Source organism: Pseudoliparis swirei, chromosome 18 (assembly GCF_029220125.1).
Source record: "Pseudoliparis swirei isolate HS2019 ecotype Mariana Trench chromosome 18, NWPU_hadal_v1, whole genome shotgun sequence".
NCBI classification, from domain to species: Eukaryota; Metazoa; Chordata; class Actinopteri; order Perciformes; family Liparidae; genus Pseudoliparis; species Pseudoliparis swirei.
This window is the reverse complement of record NC_079405.1, coordinates 3,683,772-3,702,396: the sequence shown is the minus strand read 5'-3', so window position 1 is coordinate 3,702,396 and position 18,625 is coordinate 3,683,772. Positions and strand designations below refer to the sequence as shown.

Here is an 18,625-nt window from a genome sequence, read left to right as displayed (position 1 = left end):
AACAGTCAAGTGATGAGTGTGGACAGCAGTGATTAAATGTTCTAAGGACTAGATAATAAACTTTATGACGACTTGTGACTATTTTCCAAAGAGCCAACTTCTCAGAAAAAAGCATTTTGCACCTCAATAGAACAAACTTACTCTGGGATATTTCCCATATCTCTCTCTCTCTCTCTGTTTACTTTTTTATGAATCACAATTCGCATATGCAACAAACAACGTAACACACATACAAACATTATTATAATGTCCAAGCAACCGATACTGAACCACCAGATATACCCTGAAACGGCATCGTAAATACACAAGGGCAAAACTGCCCGTAAGATAGGAGAGGGGAAAAAATGCCCCCATAATTTCCCCTAATAATTATGATAATTTAATGAACTTGTCAAAAACATCGTGGCCTATATGACCCGATCCAGAATCTATTAGACTATTCCCTAATTGTCTTATTATTGATGATAATTGCACATATACTGTCAGCCTAAATAAGTATATTTATTATTTTGAACAACGGTAAAATCTTATTTCACAATTTTAAAAAAGTAATAATAATAATACATTTCATTTGGAGGCGCCTTTCAAGTCACCGAAGGTCACTGTACAATAAAATAATACAGAATAAAAGATAAAAGCATGAAAGATAGAAACAACATTAAAACAGAACATTACCATAAAAACAGTTTCAAAAAGTGCCCCCAATTTCTTTTTAAATGCCCCTGGAGTTCAGTCAGTGGGGGAAAAAATTGCCCCCTAAAAAATATGTAATTTTCCTACCCTGCCCAGATATACATGTCAGGTGTTCCTCACACAGTCGTCAACATGTTGACCTCGACAACCAGAGGAACCGTGGCCTTGCTCCAACACTTCAGGTGCAGACGAGAGCAGCACTACGTCACTGTACATCTGGTAAATTGTCCAAAAATACCTTTGTAGGAATATAAAGTATGTAAGATATGAATATAGATATGTCTGAGTTCATTTAGAAACTGTTTCCTTTGGGGGTCGTTCCTACGCTCCCCCAACCCGTTACTATTCTCAGATATTCACATGCAGCTTGGAAGAGGTCGTGTTTAGGGGTCAAATAATTAATTTTGCTTTGTGCAACGTGAGGATGAAAACCGGCCGGTCCCCAGCTCTACGGAGCACATCATATTTACTTAGTCCGATTTTCCACCAGAGAGCGCTATACAATGTCCGGCTCACTACATATCTTGGTCATATTCATTAATAAAATGTATATTGGCTTTATATCGTTCTTTTCTTTTTTTCAAATATCAATATTCAGCCTTTAAAAGTCAGTTATTGGTTATGAGCTTTCATTTAATTTATGTCCCAGGGACCTTTGCGACCCCTCACGGCTACCAGAGCGGTTATTATAACCACGTTGTCTTCATTACCTTCGCATTGAAAATGCGGAAGGTTATGTTTTGATCGCCGTGTATTTATTTATTTATTTCTTTGTATGCGTGTTATTCGCATAAGTAAAAAAGTATTGAACCGAATCGCATGAAATTTGGTGGGATGATTGATTATTATCCGGGGACCATTTGATTAGATTTTGGGATCGATCCAGTCAAAGGTCATGGTCAAGGTCATGAAAAGGTCAACATCTTCTTTTTACCAATTGGCATGCAAAAAATGCCAACATGTTCATAATTCAATGCCCAATCTTGTGATATGCGAAGGTATGCGCTCTACCGAGTGCCCATTCTAGTTTAATTAAGTGAATGTAGCTGGGATCTCATCAATCAGCCAGTGATGTGAACATTGTGAAGTTTATTTGAATTGTTCCATCGTAACATGTTGACCTGTAGAATATGATTGTTGACACATTAAATACACATGTTGTCATATCATTTCTGCACGTTGGCCAGCCAAAAGCAAAGTATCGTTAAAACAAATACAGATTTTGAATTTACTGTTGGGAAAAACACATCTGTAGCCAATAACTTTACATATCTCCATGAAAGTCTCAAGCAAACCTGCAACAACTGTATTTAAAAAGTCTCCTATTCAATATTTAAACAAGGCGGCAGTTATTAATCTGTGTGTCCTGATGTGTGTGTTGAGGGGCCTCCGGCGGGAGGAGTCTGACCTGTAGATCACCGTTCCTCAAGCAGTCCGGTTAAACTGCACCAGAGGAAGTTTCTGTCGGCTCCCGTCATTTTATATTCTGTATATCTGTCAAGAGGGATGAGCTGAAGAGCTCCGAGGACGAGTCTCACGCTTCTTTCCATGTCCGACTTCATGAAAGAAGACATCGGAAAGAGACGTCAGAGAAGCGGAGCGTGGAGGTTGTTAAAACATTACGTCGTTTCATCGAATTCCTTCCATTTCTTTGTGAGCGTTTCCCTTTTACTGTGTAGGGAGCAGGAGTTCTTTCCATTTAGAAGAAGGGCTTTACATTTTAACTAAAGCAGACAGATGTGTTTCATTGTGAGGTCTGAAGGAGTTCTGTGATCTCCGGGAAACAGACTGAGGAAGAACCTCTGTTCGGTCTGGAACAAAGCTTCACAATAAGGCGGCTGAGTTTCCACAGTTACATTTATTTTTCCGCATGTTTAAGTTTCTTCTCTTCTAAGCGAGTTCTTATTATTGTGGGTCTCTTCAATTACAGCATCAGAGGATCTCGAGAGGGGACATGAGTCTGATGCTTTGACTGCTGGTTTTAAATGTTACTTTGCAGTTTTCTGTGGCTTCAGGACCACGCTGGAGGAGGAGCGTACGCAGGAGAAGGCTGTGGGGGAGATCTTCTGGGGGTCCATGTAGTTGTTCTCCATCCTCACGGCCACCAGGGTGGAGTCTCCTTTGCGGTTGGGGTCGCAGACGCTCTCGTCACGGACGCTCCTGAAACGCCAGAAAGTTACAGTTCAGACAATCAATCGATCATTGGGTCTATAAAGACGCCACATAACTTTAAACATCTCGGTTCCCTGAGACTCCAGGTTGTATTCTGTGGACTTTTATCACGTGGAGCAGCCAAACGATGGGATGAGGTAACGTCTCAATGCGATGCTGATGATCCTGATTGTACTTGATGGTTTCCGTTCGCTCCACGAATGCAGCTGGCTCCTTCATGTCAGGAACAACATTTGTTATCAGTTTAGCCTTTTGTTTGAATCTCAGACGATTCAGATCGAGTTCCCTTCAGGAGGCGTTCCTCTCTCTTTGATTCGTGCTCCCTCTGGTCTCGATCAGTGTCGTCGGCCAACGGATCCGGTTGGTATTTTACATCAGGATGTAAATGTGGTCATTTCGTAAAATCTTTTGAAGTGTATCGCCGCTCTGAGTCAGTCCAAAGGTGCGTTCACATCAAAAGCAAAACTATTTTTTCGCGCGACCGAATCCCATGAGAAGTCAACGTACAGACGCGTGTGGCTGCAATAGACGCGATATTTTCCCAGGCGGCGCGTTTGGGGCGACGCGATGTGAGCGACGCGTTTCCAGCGGCACAATTTTCGCCCCGAGTTGAAATATTTCAACTTTGAGGCGGTCATCTCGCAACTCGGGCCGATCAGCTCTTGAGTTCTCTCTCGTAGCTGGAAGCGGAAGTCTTTCAGGCGTAACAGTAACTTCATCGGTGAAAGTGACCGAGCTGAGTGAGCCTACGGGTGATGTCATCAACCCAAACACGAGGGCGTTAGTGTGTGGGACGTCGCTTTTTTGGGCCCAGTCATCACTGGGCCCAAAATCATAAACTTTCTTCAAAGCTCTTTCCAATCTATACTCATTATATCCTCAATGTTTTGACACCTGTTGAGCAAAACGTCATGGCAACGGACATAAATGACAGAGTGAAATGTTCTGTGTTTGGCTTTGTGTTCACGTGTTGAGAAATATTGCATAAATTAAATCAAAGACACCTTTTCCAAACTTCATCAGCACTACAACCTGCTGTAGATATGAATTTCTGTTATTACTCGACCTTCAACTTACTCGTCATGTTAAAATCACAGATTTCACAGCAGTTGCAAAATATTGATGACATAAAATGTGAATTATCGCTATGCAGGCCTCATCAAATCTGTGGGAACTCCATCCAGGACATGGAAATGTGTTTTGTCTCTTAAAACTGAATCTAATGAAAAACAGGATTCAATTCCTCCTCTAAAAAGACAAAATATTACCACAGAATCGTCTGGGTTTGAAAGAGTAACATCAGTACATTTGAATTAATCTAATTTGTTGATGAATTCATCATAACAATAGTACATTATATTTGTATATCTCTTTAAAAGGTCCTCAAGTCTCCTTTACGTGGTCAAAAAGAACAGAAGCAATAACAGCGTACACAAAGATGACATAACGGTAACAAACTAAACGACAACATGCTGAACTAGCCTCACAGTTCTGATTCATAATGGATCCCAGTGAAGACGAGCTGCATTGGGAGGTCGGGATGATGCATGTCCTCCGGCTCGGTACCTGATGTTGTTGTCGTTGAGTCTGAGGAAGTGCAGGTTGGTCATCTCGTTGATGCCGGACGGGACCGACAGCAGCTGGTTGTGGTCCAGGCACAGCTCCACCATGGACTGGTACGAGCCGAAGAACGACTCGGGCTCGATCGCCTCCCCGTCCAGTCTGTTGTAGGAGAGGTAGAGGTACTCGATGCCCGGCTCCATGTGGGCGAAGACGAAACCTGGGGGGGGCGGGGGGGAACGATGTCACGACTATCACGTCTGTTAAAAACTCTTTAACTTCTAATTACCTTCGCATTGAAAATGAGGAAGGTTATGTTTTGATCGCCGTGTATTTATTTATTTATTTGTATGCGTGTTACTCGCATAACTCAAAAAGTATTAAACCGAATCGCATGAAATTTGGTGGGATGATTGGTTATTATCCGGGGACCATTTGATTAGATTTTGGGATCGATCGGGTCAAAGTCATGAAAAGGTCAAAATCTTCTTATCCAATTGGCATGCAACTAATGCCAAAATGTTCATAATTCAATGTCCAATCTTGTGATATGCGAAGGTCTGCGCTCTACCGAGTTCCCATTCTAGTTCTATTCTAATTTGCTCTGTCTGGTGGGCGAGTGAAGTCGCTGAACTTTTTCCCTGCAGTGGTAACGGGTTATAAATGTGTCTAGCAGCTTTTACTTGATGTCCAGATTATCGTGTCTTGTTGTTTTTAAACTATGACACCCTTCATCCTGACCACACAGCTCTTAACATGCTGTAGATTAAACCCATAATCCCATCTGGGAGGCGTTTGTCAGCCAGGTGTCACACGGTCCACCCACCAGGTATTCTCTCTATGTTGTTTCCCACCAGCACCAGGTGGACCAGAGACCTGGGCAGGTACGACGGAACCAGGTGAAGGTCGTTGTTTGAAAGGTCGATGGACTCCAGGTTCCTGCGGAGAACGAGGAAGATGAGGGGAGGAAGGAAATGAGAAGCGATTGACGGCCCTTGATGGCCCTTTTTAAACAAGCGTCAGGGAAGATAAAATACACGCTGGAAACCGCTTACGACGTTATGAAAGTGGAATGAAAAACATGTGTTGGTGACGGAGAATATGAGGATTTAAATAGCGAGTTGTGGGAGAGTGACGGTCAGACCTGTGGTTGATCCAGGCCAGCGGGGCGATCCGGGACTCGTCCAGCCGGTTGTTTCTCAAGGAAACCACGTTCAGGCTGTGGGTCTGATTGAAGACGGTCTCTGAGATCTCCTCAATCAGGTTGTTCTCCAAGTACAACTCCTGAAGGAGGAAGAAACCAAACGGTGGACGGGAGGGAAATGCTCCGATTGCCGGTACCGTGTGTAAAGTTATTTAATGTTAAACGTCTTCTAGTTCTAAACGAGGTATGAGCTCGTCATCCAGCTGAGGGCTTTGGGTTCAGGCTCTGTGGTTTGTTGGGACTCTTTCGGGTTGGATCCATAATCTAACCCTAAACAATGAGTTGAAGCCGTTTGTTTGCAGTATTTGGTGAAGGAAGTCTTGAGTTCAGAACGTGAGGTTGGCTGGAAGGTGGATGTGAAGCTGCTGCTTGTGGTGAACCGGTGGTCGTCATGGTTTCCCACCAGTAGGAGCTGAGTTGACTCAGTGGAGGAGTTCAGACATCAGATACTCACGCATCAGCGAATCTAAAATCCTGACTGACTGAGAGAAGATTTAACTCATTACTATTATTATCAATTATGTCTTGAGCTCTTCTCCAAGCAGTACCTGCCGTCTGCAGAGAGCACGAACTCATTGAACCGTTCCACCGAGGCAGCAGCCGGCCGTTTGCTTTTGAATCCAGTAGATCTTATTAAGACCGAAAGTCACACGTCTGGCTCTGTGAGGTTTCCCAGTGTTGGGAATGAACCTGTAAGGGTTATGTAATGGGATATTACTTCATACCAGCAAGGAACTGGGAAGGCCTTGTGGTATGGTGCGGAAGTGGTTCCTGCCCATCCGGAGGTAGGAGAGCTGGACGAGGGGGGCGAAGGCCAGAGGATCCACGGAGCCCTCGCTCAGCAAGTTGCCCTCCAGCTCCAGGATCACCAGGCTGCTCAGACCTGAGAGATGAAACGGAATTCACCGCGTTTGACTTTCTAACACGACGGCGAAGCATTAGAGTTCATCACGAGGTACGCTCTATGGGGAGAGGTGCATTGTGGGATGCTGTGGCTGTTACCTCGGAAGCTGTTTTCATCCAGTCGCCTCAGTTGGTTCTCGCTGACCTTCAGCTCCTGCAGCGTCGGGGGAAGGCCAGCGGGCACGGCTTCCAGAAGGTTCCCGTCCAAGTACAGGCGCCTCAGCATCTTCAGACCCTGACACGCACACACACACACACACACACACACACGCTGGTGAAACTGGGAAGTTGAATGCACCCCTTCATACCGCAATTATGAATTCCAGCTTTCAGTCAATGCTTATATAAAAACAAGCTTAACATGAAAGTATTTTTAAACATGAAGTTATTTGTTATTCCTTCCTGTTCTTGACGGTCTATTTGACGCCTCGCGGTCTTTGATCATTTTCTCCCATATTTATTTTCTTCACACGTTGGTCGACTCAAGAGAATAACTAGAACCGAGTGATGATTGGGGAAAAAATGTGGTTTTATTCTGAAGGGCTAACGTGGTTTGGCGTCTTACTTTGAAGGCTTTGCGGTCGATGCTGTCAGAGGAGAGTTTGTTTTTCTTGAGGTTGACCCACTCCAGGTTGGGGATGCCGTTGAAGGCTTCGGCCGGGATGCTGCTGATGCTGTTGCCTGCAGGTCAGAAGAGCTTCGTTCAGTGTGTGTGCGTGCATGTGTGTGTGTGTATTTGTGTGTGTGTGTGTGTGTGTGTATTTGTGTGTGTGTGTGTGTGTGTGTGTGTGTATATTTGTGTGTGTGTGTATTTGTGTGTATTTGTGTGTGTGTGTGTATATTTGTGTGTGTGTATTTGTGTGTGTGTGTGTGTGTGTGTGTGTCTTACCCTCCAGACTGAGAGACTTGAGCTCAGGGATGGACAGGGGGGGAAAGTACGTGAGTTTGGCGTTGTCGCACGTCAGAGTGACATCCGAGATGTCGCAGCCTGGAGGGAGGCCTCCTCTGTTCACTAGCACCTCCTCCCTCTCCTCCTCCGCCTCCTCCACGTCTGCTCCCATGTCCTCCTGTTCCTCCTCTGGCGCAGCAGGAGGTTGTGGTATCGGGGCAGGGAGGAGGTCGGGTTCTTCGGGTTCTTTTGGGAGCATCTCAAACACATCTCCTCTCAGCCACACCTCCTCCTCTACCTTTTTCTGCTCCTGCTCTTCTTCCTCCTCCACCAGAGCCAGGAGTTGCTCCCTCAGCATCTCCTCCTGTCTCCACCTTTCCTCCTCTAGCTTCCTTTCCTTCTCCCAGGCGTCTCTCTCTGCAGCCTCCTTCTGCCTCTTGTGATCTTCATCCTGTCTCCTCCTCTTCTCCTCCCTCCTCTTCTCCTCCCCCTCCACATGCCTCCTCCACTCCTCCTCCTCCTTCTCCACCTGCAGCCTCAGCGCCTTCTCCTCATCCCTCCTCTTCCCCTCCACTATCTTCCTTTGTTTCTCCGCCTGATCCTTCCTCTGCTTCCTCCTCATCTTCCTCGCCTCATCCTTCTTCCTCAGGCGGTCCTCCTGCAGGCGGTGCTCCTCTTCCTCCCGCCAGAAGATACGCTGGATCTCCTCCTGAGTCAGCGGGGTCTTTGCCTCACCGCGGTCGTTGGGAACTGGGGAGTCACCAGAAAGGTCAAGGCTGAGGTCGGGGTCTTGGGTGAGTGTAGGGTGGCAGCCAATCAGAGGGCAGGAGGTGGTCGAGAGGAAATAAGAAGTTGACAGGGATAGAAAGAAGGAAGAAGGGGATAGAAAGAGGAGAAGAAGAAGAAGAAGAGGAGGAAGAAATAAAGACAACTAAAAGAGAAGATACAGGATGGAGATAGACAGACAGACGGCTGTGTGTTAGTGCTGCAGACAGACAGACAGACAGAGAGACAGACAGACAGGCAGAGACACAGACAGACATACAGAGAGACAGACAGAGAGACAGACAGGCAGACAGACCAGCTTGTTGTCGCTACAGAGCAGAGGGCTGCTGTCGACCGGTCTGGACCGGATCCCACTGAACTGTCAGCTGAAGTTGGTCTTTAGCTGACACTGAGCTCACGGTGTGAGTCATTGAGAGCAGCCTCAGCTCGCTGTCGACACGTGAAGCTGTTTCATATCACGAAACCAACAGAGACGTCCAGCGTGGAAGAGAACACACGCCTGTCTTGTATCCGTAAAGATTTATAGACTTGGTCGTCAAACATTTACTTTCCCGATGGTTTTGAACCCAGCCTACGACGTGTTCAAAGACTCAGAGGTCAGGAGCCGGCTGATGATAATGCTGGTTACCATGGAGACGGCATGGGCAACGTGTTATCTGTTAGCCGACCCCTCCGTGTCACTTTGACAACATATAAAACAGCTTCCAGTGTTTTTACACACAGTTTTCAAACAGGGTACTGATCCAGATGTGAACATGTGTCCAGGGTTATTGCGTCATCGTTGTAATTCATCAACGCCGCGATGCGCCACCGACAACATGACTTCTCTGATCCTCCATACATGCACACGGTAGCGGTGCATGTATGACTGAGCCACGACTTCATGACTGTCAACACAACCACTGCAGTACCTGTCACCTCCCACATGTTGTAAAGTATTAAGAACCGGAGAATTTGTCTTCGCTGTGGATTCAGAGTCTGACGGGGTTGAGTTGACAGCGAGCTGAAGCCGACCCCCGGACATGTCGAGAACAACATGTGGTGTCTCCCAACAGACAGACCTGTTGACACTCTCACAACATGTGCGTGTTGAACCGACCCAAAAATGTGCTCGAGACATTTTTTTTAATTCAAAGCCATGATGGGACTAAGAAGCAACATGCCGAGGCCTCGGAGATGGAAACTGTTTATCTAATTCATCACAGGAGACGTGTGTCGCGTTGGATCAAATGGACCAACGGTAGAACTCAGTCCAGTAACACCTGGACCCTTCACAGACAGCCCCGTCCTCTCCGTGGCCTCTCCATGTTGCACCATGGCGTGGCCACATGTTGCGTCTCTACCTGACTCCATGCAGATGGAGCAGCACTCCCCGGCCGGCGTGACGGGGAGGTGGCAGTGCATTGTGGGACAGGCGACCTCGTCACACGCCGCCCGCCCGCCGCTGCACAGACACGTCACACAGGGCTCCGGGGACCAGACGGCCTGGTGGAACATGGTCAGACCCCGGAACACACACTGGCCCTGCTTACCTGGAAGCACAGACACGCCACCGTCAGGTCAAGACAGGTCAAGACGGGTCAATACAGGTCAAGACAGGTCAATACAGGTCAATACGGGTCAATACAAGTCAAGACAGGTCAAGACGGGTCAATACGGGTCAATACAGGTCAAGACGGGTCAAGACGGGTCAATACAAGTCAAGACGGGTCAAGACGGGTCAATACAGGTCAAGACGGGTCAATACAGGTCAATACAGGTCAAGACGGGTCAATACGGGTCAATACAGGTCAATAGGGGTCAAGACGGGTCAATACAAGTCAAGACGGGTCAATACAGGTCAAGACAGGTCAAGACGGGTCAATACAGGTCAAGACAGGTCAATACAGGTCAATACGGGTCAATACGGGTCAATATCGGGTCCCATCGCCAGTGAGGAAACTGTCATTGAGTTGGATCAGTGAGCCAATAGGATTCGACGTTCTAGAACAAAGCAGACTTAAACCCTGTGGGGTCACATGACCCTCCTCGTCCTCCCCAGCAGCCCAGCTGCAGTAATTGCCGTGTGTTGGGCCTGTACTTTAGACAAAGCGGTGGTTTGAAGCTCCGCCCTCCGCATTAACGCCTCCTTTCAACACCGGACCCGGAGCGGAGGTGAGTCAGGGGAGCAGCCGGCGCTCCGCCGGGACGCGGCGCTCAGAGGCCCTTTGTGTCTGGTGAGCCGCCCCCCTGTCATCTCTCGTGTAATGGTATGCTCTTTGGGGCGTCCATAGCAACACAGGTAGTTAGGAGGCTCAGCTCGCGTCTCTGTCAACAGCCTCCCTCCTAACGCGCTCCGTCTCCCTGAGACCCTGTCATCTCTGCTGGAGCACACACACTTTAACACACACTTTAGAGCTTTTATTTTCTACGCGCAATATCATCTCGCCGCCGGTGAATATCTGGACTGTCCGGTAGATTGCAGGTTTTGTGTGAACGGCACGGCGCCCGCAGCCCGATGTCCTCTGAGGCTCCGATGTGTTTCACCAGCAGAGAAACAGTCCAATCGGGGATTGACTAGAACGTTAATTGTTAACAGTTTCAATCTTTAAAAACACCAATTTATGTATAGCAGCTCCTCCAATGAGACGACGTTCTGCTTTTCTGTGTTTTATAAGTTCATTATAAAGTTCTTTTTTTTTTTTAGGGACTACTGGTCGGACAAAATATACATCTGAAGATGACGTCCGTCTTGTTTTGATAACTTAAATGATTAAAAGTAATTATGTAAATATGTATAACTCAAGGTGGGAGGCACCAGAGGATGTACGGTAATTTTTGTAATTTAAAAAAAAAGTTATTAAAATATGCCTCAAAATATTTAGAAGAGTCTCGATGATGGAAACACATAGAACACTTGAGTAAAAACTACACAATCTCCATTTAGAGCCGACATCAAGTCCTAACTTATCCTGGTTCACGGCTGGAAAGCGCCGTCCGACCGTAGACGTCCGACCGTAGACGTCCGACCGTAGACGTCCGACCGTAGACGTCCGACCCTAGCCGTCCGACCGTAGCCGTCCGACCGTAGCCGTCCGACCGTGAGCGTCCGACCGTAGCGTCCGACCGTAGCGTCGACCGTAGCCGTCCGACCGTAGCGTCCGACCGTAGACGTCCGACCGTAGCGTCCGACCGTACGTCGACCGTAGCGTCCGACCGTAGCCGTCCGACCGTAGACGTCCGACCGTAGCCGTCCGACCGTAGACGTCCGACCGTAGTCGTCCGACCGTAGTCGTCCGACCGTAGCCGTCCGACCGTAGACGTCCGACCGTAGCCGTCCGACCGTAGACGTCCGACCCTAGACGTCCGACCGTAGCGTCCGACCGTAGCGTCCGACCGTAGCCGTCCGACCGTAGACGTCCGACCCTAGCCGTCCGACCGTAGACGTCCGACCGTAGACGTCCGACCGTAGCCGTCCGACCGTAGACATCCGACCGTAGACGTCCGACCGTAGCCGTCCGACCGTAGCCGTCCGACCGTAGCCGTCCGACCGTAGACGTCCGACCGTAGTCGTCCGACCGTAGACATCCGACCGTAGACGTCCGACCGTAGTCGTCCGACCGTAGACGTCCGACCGTAGCCGTCCGACCGTAGCCGTCCGACCGTAGACGTCCGACCGTAGCCGTCCGACCGTAGACGTCCGACCGTAGCCGTCCGACCGTAGCCGTCCGACCGTAGCCGTCCGACCGTAGACGTCCGACCCTAGCCGTCCGACCGTAGACGTCCGACCGTAGACGTCCGACCGTAGCCGTCCGACCGTAGACGTCCGACCGTAGCCGTCCGACCGTAGCCGTCCGACCGTAGTCGTCCGACCCTAGCCGTCCGACCGTAGCCGTCCGACCGTAGCCGTCCGACCGTAGCCGTCCGACCGTAGCCGTCTGACCGTAGCCGTCCGACCGTAGCCGTCCGACCGTAGACGTCCGACCGTAGACGTCCGACCGTAGCCGTCCGACCGTAGCCGTCTGACCGTAGCCGTCTGACCGTAGCCGTCCGACCGTAGCCGTCCGACCGTAGCCGTCCGACCGTAGCCGTCCGACCGTAGTCGTCCGACCGTAGCCGTCCGACCGTAGACATCCGACCGTAGACGTCCGACCGTAGCCGTCCGACCGTAGCCGTCCGACCGTAGCCGTCCGACCGTAGTCGTCCGACCCTAGCCGTCCGACCCTAGCCGTCCGACCGTAGACGTCCGACCGTAGACGTCCGACCGTAGACGTCCGACCCTAGCCGTCTGACCGTAGCCGTCCGACCGTAGTCGTCCGACCCTAGCCGTCCGACCGTAGTCGTCCGACCCTAGCCGTCTGAACGTAGTCCCGTAGCCGTCCGACCGTAGCCGTCCGACCGTAGCCGTCTGACCGTAGCCGTCTGACCGTAGCCGTCCGACCGTAGCTGTCCGACCCTAGCCGTCTGAACGTAGTCCCGTAGCCGTCCGACCGTAGTCGTCCGACCGTAGCCGTCTGACCGTAGTCGTCTGACCGTAGTCCCGTAGCCGTCTGACCGTAGTCCCGTAGCCGTCCGACCGTAGTCCCGTAGCCGTCTGACCGGAGTCGTGACATCACAGTCGGGTCTGTTTGAGCACACGAGGTTCTAGATGTCCTCAGATCTCAGTCGCCCTGCAGCGACCGGCCTTCTAATTACATAACGCCGGCTGTATTGTTTGAACCGAGGCTTTGAGGTCCTTCTTAAAAGTCTTTGTCCTCGTCTCTTATTTTCTCCTGAGCTCTTTTCCCACAGATGTTTTTTCCTTCTGCTCATGAGCTGCAACAGAAGTCATGATGCTGAAGCCCTGTGGTCACTTCCTGTTTACTTCACTGGAAGATTGTTGTTGGTTGTTGTTATTGTTGACCCTTCTGTCCGTCAGCTCCATGGTGACTGACTGATGGCAGAGGATCAATAGGGGGCGGGGTTTAGCAAGGGATCAGTTGTTTTGAAAACTGATACAGCCGTTAGTTTAAATCCATTTTATTTATTTTTATTAAAACAGGCTTTTATAGGATTATTTTTGGATTGATTCCCATGTGCACATATACAGATGTTTATTTTATTTGACACCGGGTGTAAGGCTAATATGCACACGTTAATTCCATTGCTCTACTTTTTATTTCCATCAGGAAGTTCTTTTATAGACTTAATGACAAAAATATATATAAAAAACAATAATTACTGTAGATCTATTTTGGAGGAGTGATGCCCAATACACAATAAATCAGATGTATCAGAGCATCTGTAGAGACTCACTAACCCGGGTTAAGGTTGAGTCTCTGGTCCCATTCACCCAGTTCAAGGCTGTGTGAGTCTCCTGTGCCACTGACCTGGGAGAACGTTGTAGGTGGAGTGCTGTTCTTGAAGGTTCTTGTAGGACTTCATGACCAGAGGGTTTCCTTGGTGGTCTCCAGGCTCCTTGGGTTCCCCGGGACCAGGAACCAGTCTGATCTCTAGAGGCTTAGAGCGCCCCGCTCTGGCCCGCAAAGGACCTGCAACACACGGTCACATGGAGGATGGAGGATTCTGACGGACGGCTCGTCTTCTAGCAGCCAGAACTTCACCTTACGTACTTCTTCCCTTCAGTGGATCCCTCATGGAGGCTAAAGATCCCTCATGAAGGCTAAAGATCCCTCATGAAGGCTAAAGATCCCTCATGAAGGTCCTTTAGGCTAAAGATCCCTCATGGAGGCTAACGATCCCTCATGGAGGCTAACGATCCCTCATGGCGATGTTCTCTCACCTTGCCCGTCCCTCTTCCTCTTCGCCCGGCGGAGGTCTCTCTCCTGGTTGTGAGGTCGGCTCCCGGTCTGGCCGTTGGAGGCGGTCACGACCAGCAGCAGCCACAGAGAGGCCGCCATCAGCCACCACCACCTCATCCCTGCAGAGCAGCGGAGACCAGGACCAGGTTACCTCCATGGTGATGGAGAGGCACCTCTTGATGGTTGACCGAGAGCTTCTTCAAAGCCTCACGTTGACAAATACAAACTACTTGTTCTACGAACCTCTCAAATAAAACAATTCTAATTTGAAACAAGAGCCTCCGTACAGTTTTGAAAATGGGTTCAACAGCCAGCCCTAGAGCCACGGGTTCCTCCGCAGGTAAATCAGACCAAAGAAGATATACAAGTGTTAATTCTTCCACCATGTTGTAAATCATAACTTCATAAACACTCGAGCAGCCGACGGCCTTCAGGTTCAGTTAAAGTTTGAATCCAGATTAATCACAGAAACCAGCAGCTTCAAATAACTGGAGGCAAACAGGTAATGAAGAGGATTTTACCTGCAGCAGCTTCCTGGGAAAAGAGCTGCCAGTGCTGCTGCGCGCCCTCATATAGCTGTGTGTGTGTGTGTGTGTGTGTGTGTGTGTGTGTGTGTGTGTGTGTGTGTGTGTGTGTGTGTGTGTGTGTGTGTGTGTGTGTGTGTGTGTGTGTGTGTGTGTGTGTGTGTGTGTGTGTGTGTGTGTGTGTGTGTGTGTAATGACTAGTCTATACACAGCAGTCCTGTCATTATTAAAGCAGACACGTTCACACACCTGATATTTGGAGCAGATTCAACACGTTCTTCATATCGGCCTCAATAACAATAATAAGATGTCGCTCCTCTGCCCCAGTGCATGCTGGGAGCTGTCGTGTTAAACCGGAGGAGCTTCTGATTAGTTGGGATGGTGCACACGGCACATGGCGGTTTTATTAAAATACCCAAACACAGCTGAGCTCAACAGACATGTCTCTGAAGTGTGTGTGTATATATATGTGTGTGTGTATTTATGTGTGTGTATTTATGTGTGTGTATTTATGTGTGTGTCTGTATATATGTATGTTTGTGTATATGTGCGTGTGTGTGTATATATGCGTGTGTGTTCTATACAATTACACTCAAGAGTTCAACGCCTCGTGTCAATGGGACGATGAGGGTAGTCCGAGTGAAACATGGTCGGTATGGAATTAAAATATAAGAATCAGTATTTATGAGTTTATCTACAGCGTTTAAAGCTTTGTGATTTTAACAAGTTAAACAATAATTAGTTTACTCCCAAGAAGTTTCCTCAGAGCAGCAGCGCATAGCATAACATAAGTATCCGCCCCCCCTCTCTCTCTCTGTGTGTCTCTCTCTGTGTGTCTCTCTCTGTGTCTCTCTCTCTCTCTCTGTGTCTCTCTCTCTCTCTCTCTCTCTCTCTCTCTCTCTCTCTCTCTGGAGAAATCAGAGGGAGGGAGAGAGATGGAAAGTATTCAGCAGTTCAGTTTCTGGATGAGCAGGAACAGACGGAGAGACTTCCAGAGGACAGAATGAAGAGGCTGTGAGAGGCGATGTGAGTCCAGACTGAAGCGGGTCAGATGAGGGAGGAAGTGGTTCAGACCGGGTTCAGGTCTCGTAGACCGGGTTCTGGACCGGGTTCAGTATTTTCAGTTTAAACTGTTTATTTATCTAGAAGTTAGTTTTTATTTGTTTAGATAATTATTGAGAAATGTCCACAAATGTCCTCTTCACTCTCCACTCTTCACTCTCCACTCTTCACTCTTCACTCTCCACACTTCACTCTTCACTCTCCACTCTTCACTCTCCACACTTCACTCTCCACTCTTCACTCTCCACTCTCCACTCTCCACTCTCCACTCTCCACTCTTCACTCTCCACTCTCCACTCTTCACTCTCCACTCTCCACTCTCCACTCTCCACTCTTCACTCTTCACTCTCCACTCTCCACTCTCCACTCTCCACTCTTCACTCGTCGAGTTGGCGGAGAGGAGAGACGAGTTCATGGTCCTCACGGGAGGAACCGGTCGCTGAAGTTTCAGTTACAAAGTCCTTATTGTTGTTTTCTTTTGGAGCTGTGATGAAGATCCACAGCACCCAAACAACTGTTTACAAAACATCTCCACATAGAGAGAGAAAGAGAGAGAGAAAGGAAGAGGAGGGGAGGAGGAGCCGACAGACAGACGTTAACTTACCAGCAGTTTGAAGGCAGCTGCGAGACTTGAGGCCAAATTCTTCCTCCCTCTTGCCTCCTCCTCCGGTTCTGCAGGAGCTCCAGTTGAGGTGTGTGTGTGTGTGTGTGTGTGTGTGTGTGTGTGTGTGTGTGTGGCTGATTGTAGAAAGGTTGTGTGGAGCGAGCAGGCCGATAGAGCTTTGAGGGGAAGGTCAGGATTTGTTCTGCAGCGGAGACAAAGAGAGAGAGAGAGTAAAGGAGAGAGAGAGAGAGAGATTAATGGAGAGAGAGAGAGACAGGTCTGACGTGTCTTCCTGTCTGAGGACGATGTTGCCAACTCGCTGCAGAACCTTCACAAGGACACAAAGAGGAGGCGGTGTGTTAAATATGAAACACGAAAGGTCAGAATGAGGGGATGAGGAGGTGAAGGAGGGCAGAGGTCAGAGGTCACACCAGAACAAACATCTCACTTCCATGTGGGGGAGAAGCCTTCACGTGAAAAGCTTTTCACAGAGCGAGGAGAAGTCAGTAAAAAGCTCCTGAACTGAATGATTGATGATGAGTCACCATGACGATGAGAGGAGGAAGAGGAAAACAACAATATCATTATTACCACCAACAAGTAAAGTCTCAGTGTCAGAAGAACACACACATCAGTTACCACGGTGTTTAATTACAAATGTGTGGTACTAAACGTTGTATAAGTGTTTAATGTTCAGGAGTCACTGGGCAGATGTGTTTGGGTTGAGAAGATGAACGACAGAACATTGTTTCATTTCATAAATCCCTGAAATAGACTTTAAATAATCTTTGAAAGTGCTTGAATATATATATTTATTTATATATATTTATATATCTTCATATTTATATTTATATAGTGCAGGAATAAGAAGTCCTTCTGATAGGTCCAGGGCTCCGACCGGAGTCTCTTTACATGCTCAGTGTTTCTGCTGATCAGTTCCTGAAGCGTCCCGTGGCCTCAGAACCTCCAGTGAAGTCTTTATTCCTTTATTTGTTGGCTCCAGACGCTTCGTTTACAAAGATGTCTGACGAAGAAAGGAAACAGATGTTTACGATGGAGAAGATGTAAATAGTTCATGAGTCGCTTGATTGAGTTTGTCCTTTTCCAGTAAGAGACTCTGAGGAGGGAGGAGAGAGGAGAGAGACTGAAGAGAGAGGAGGGAGGAGAGAGGACTGAAGAGGGAGGAGGGAGGACTGAAGAGAGAGGAGGGAGGACTGAAGAGGGAGGAAGGAGGAGAGAGGACTGAAGAGGGAGGAGGGAGACTGAAGAGGGAGGAGGGAGGACTGAAGAGGGAGGAAGGAGGAGAGAGGACTGAAGAGGGAGGAGAGAGGAGGGAGGGGAGAGGAGAGAGACTGAAGAGGGAGGAGGGAGACTGAAGAGGGAGGAGGGAGGACTGAAGAGGGAGGAGGGAGGAGGGAGGAGAGAGGACTGAAGAGGGAGGAGGGAGGAGAGAGGACTGAAGAGAGGAGAAAGGAGGGAGGACTGAGCAGAGAGGAGGGAGGGAGGAGAGAGGACATGTTGGACAGTCTCTGAGAAATGATGTGTCATATATATTAAAATGACGAACAAGTTGATACTGAACCAGAATCACAGAACAGACCGACATAAACAACATGGTGCCTCTCTCTCTCTCTCTCTCTCTCTGGTCCCTCTCTCTTTGGACTCTGGTCTCTCTCTCTCTCTGTTCTATCTCTCCTTCTGGTCTCTCTCTGATCCCTCTCTCTCTCTCTGGTCTCTCTCTCTCTCTGGTCTCTCTCTGATCCCTCTCTTTCTCTGGTCTCTCTCTGATCTCTCTCTGATTCCTCTCTCTCTCTCTGGTCTCTCTCTCTCTGGTCTCTCTCTGATCCCTCTCTCTCTCTGGTCTCTCTCTGATCCTTCTCTTTCTCTGGTCTCTCTCTCTCTCTGATCTCTCTCTGATTCCTCTCTCTCTCTGGTCTCTCTCTCTCTCTGATCCCTCTCTCTCTCTCTGGTCTCTCTCTCTCTCTGGTCTCTCTCTGATCCCTCTCTCTCTCTCTGGTCTCTCTCTCTCTCTGGTCTCTCTCTGATTCCTCTCTCTCTCTCTCTCTGATCCCTCTCTCTCTCTCTGGTCTCTCTGGTCTCTCTCTCCTCTCTCTCTCTCTCTCTCTCTCTCTCTCTGGTATCTCTCTCAAATGCCTCTTGGTTGTCACCTAGACACACCCCTCACCTGTATGACACGGCCCTCACCTGTATGACACGCCCCTCACATGTAGTACACGCCCCACACATTTAGGACACACCCCACACCTTTAGGACACGCCCCTCACCTGTGGGATACACCCCTCGCATGTAGGACACGCCCCTAACAACTGAAGCAAGCGTCTCTTCTCCCTGAACGTCGTCTGTTCCAGAAACAAAGAACAGAAGTTCTTCAACCTTTCGGCTGTGAAGTGAACAAACACAACGGATTCTCTCCAGGTTCAGTTTGTG

The 18,625-nt window shown here is 48.7% G+C and overlaps 2 protein-coding genes across 6 annotated transcripts in view; one reads left to right on the top strand and one right to left on the bottom strand.

The window, feature by feature from the left end:
- cenpp (centromere protein P) overlaps positions 1 to 18,625 on the top strand; it is a 79,210-nt gene that overhangs the window by 58,271 nt on the left and 2,314 nt on the right. The gene's annotated exons all lie outside the window — the stretch shown is intronic.
- ecm2 (extracellular matrix protein 2, female organ and adipocyte specific) lies at positions 162 to 18,609 on the bottom strand. Of its 4 annotated transcripts, XM_056436486.1 has the most exons (13): positions 18,463 to 18,609; positions 16,178 to 17,201; positions 13,969 to 14,106; positions 13,556 to 13,717; positions 9,551 to 9,739; positions 7,422 to 8,171; positions 7,098 to 7,213; positions 6,632 to 6,767; positions 6,355 to 6,512; positions 5,570 to 5,709; positions 5,252 to 5,364; positions 4,432 to 4,645; positions 162 to 2,853 (listed from the first exon to the last, which is right to left on the bottom strand). In XM_056436486.1, exons 3-13 carry the CDS (start codon positions 14,102 to 14,104, stop codon positions 2,682 to 2,684), a joined length of 2,286 nt encoding a protein of 761 aa, XP_056292461.1. In that variant the 5' UTR covers positions 14,105 to 14,106; positions 16,178 to 17,201; positions 18,463 to 18,609; the 3' UTR covers positions 162 to 2,681. The 4 variants fall into 4 exon arrangements, with proteins under 4 accessions (XP_056292461.1, XP_056292460.1, XP_056292463.1 ...); XM_056436485.1 differs by lacking the exon at positions 18,463 to 18,609 and having other exon boundaries at positions 16,178 to 17,339; XM_056436488.1 differs by lacking the exons at positions 9,551 to 9,739; positions 18,463 to 18,609 and having other exon boundaries at positions 7,422 to 8,210; positions 16,178 to 17,339.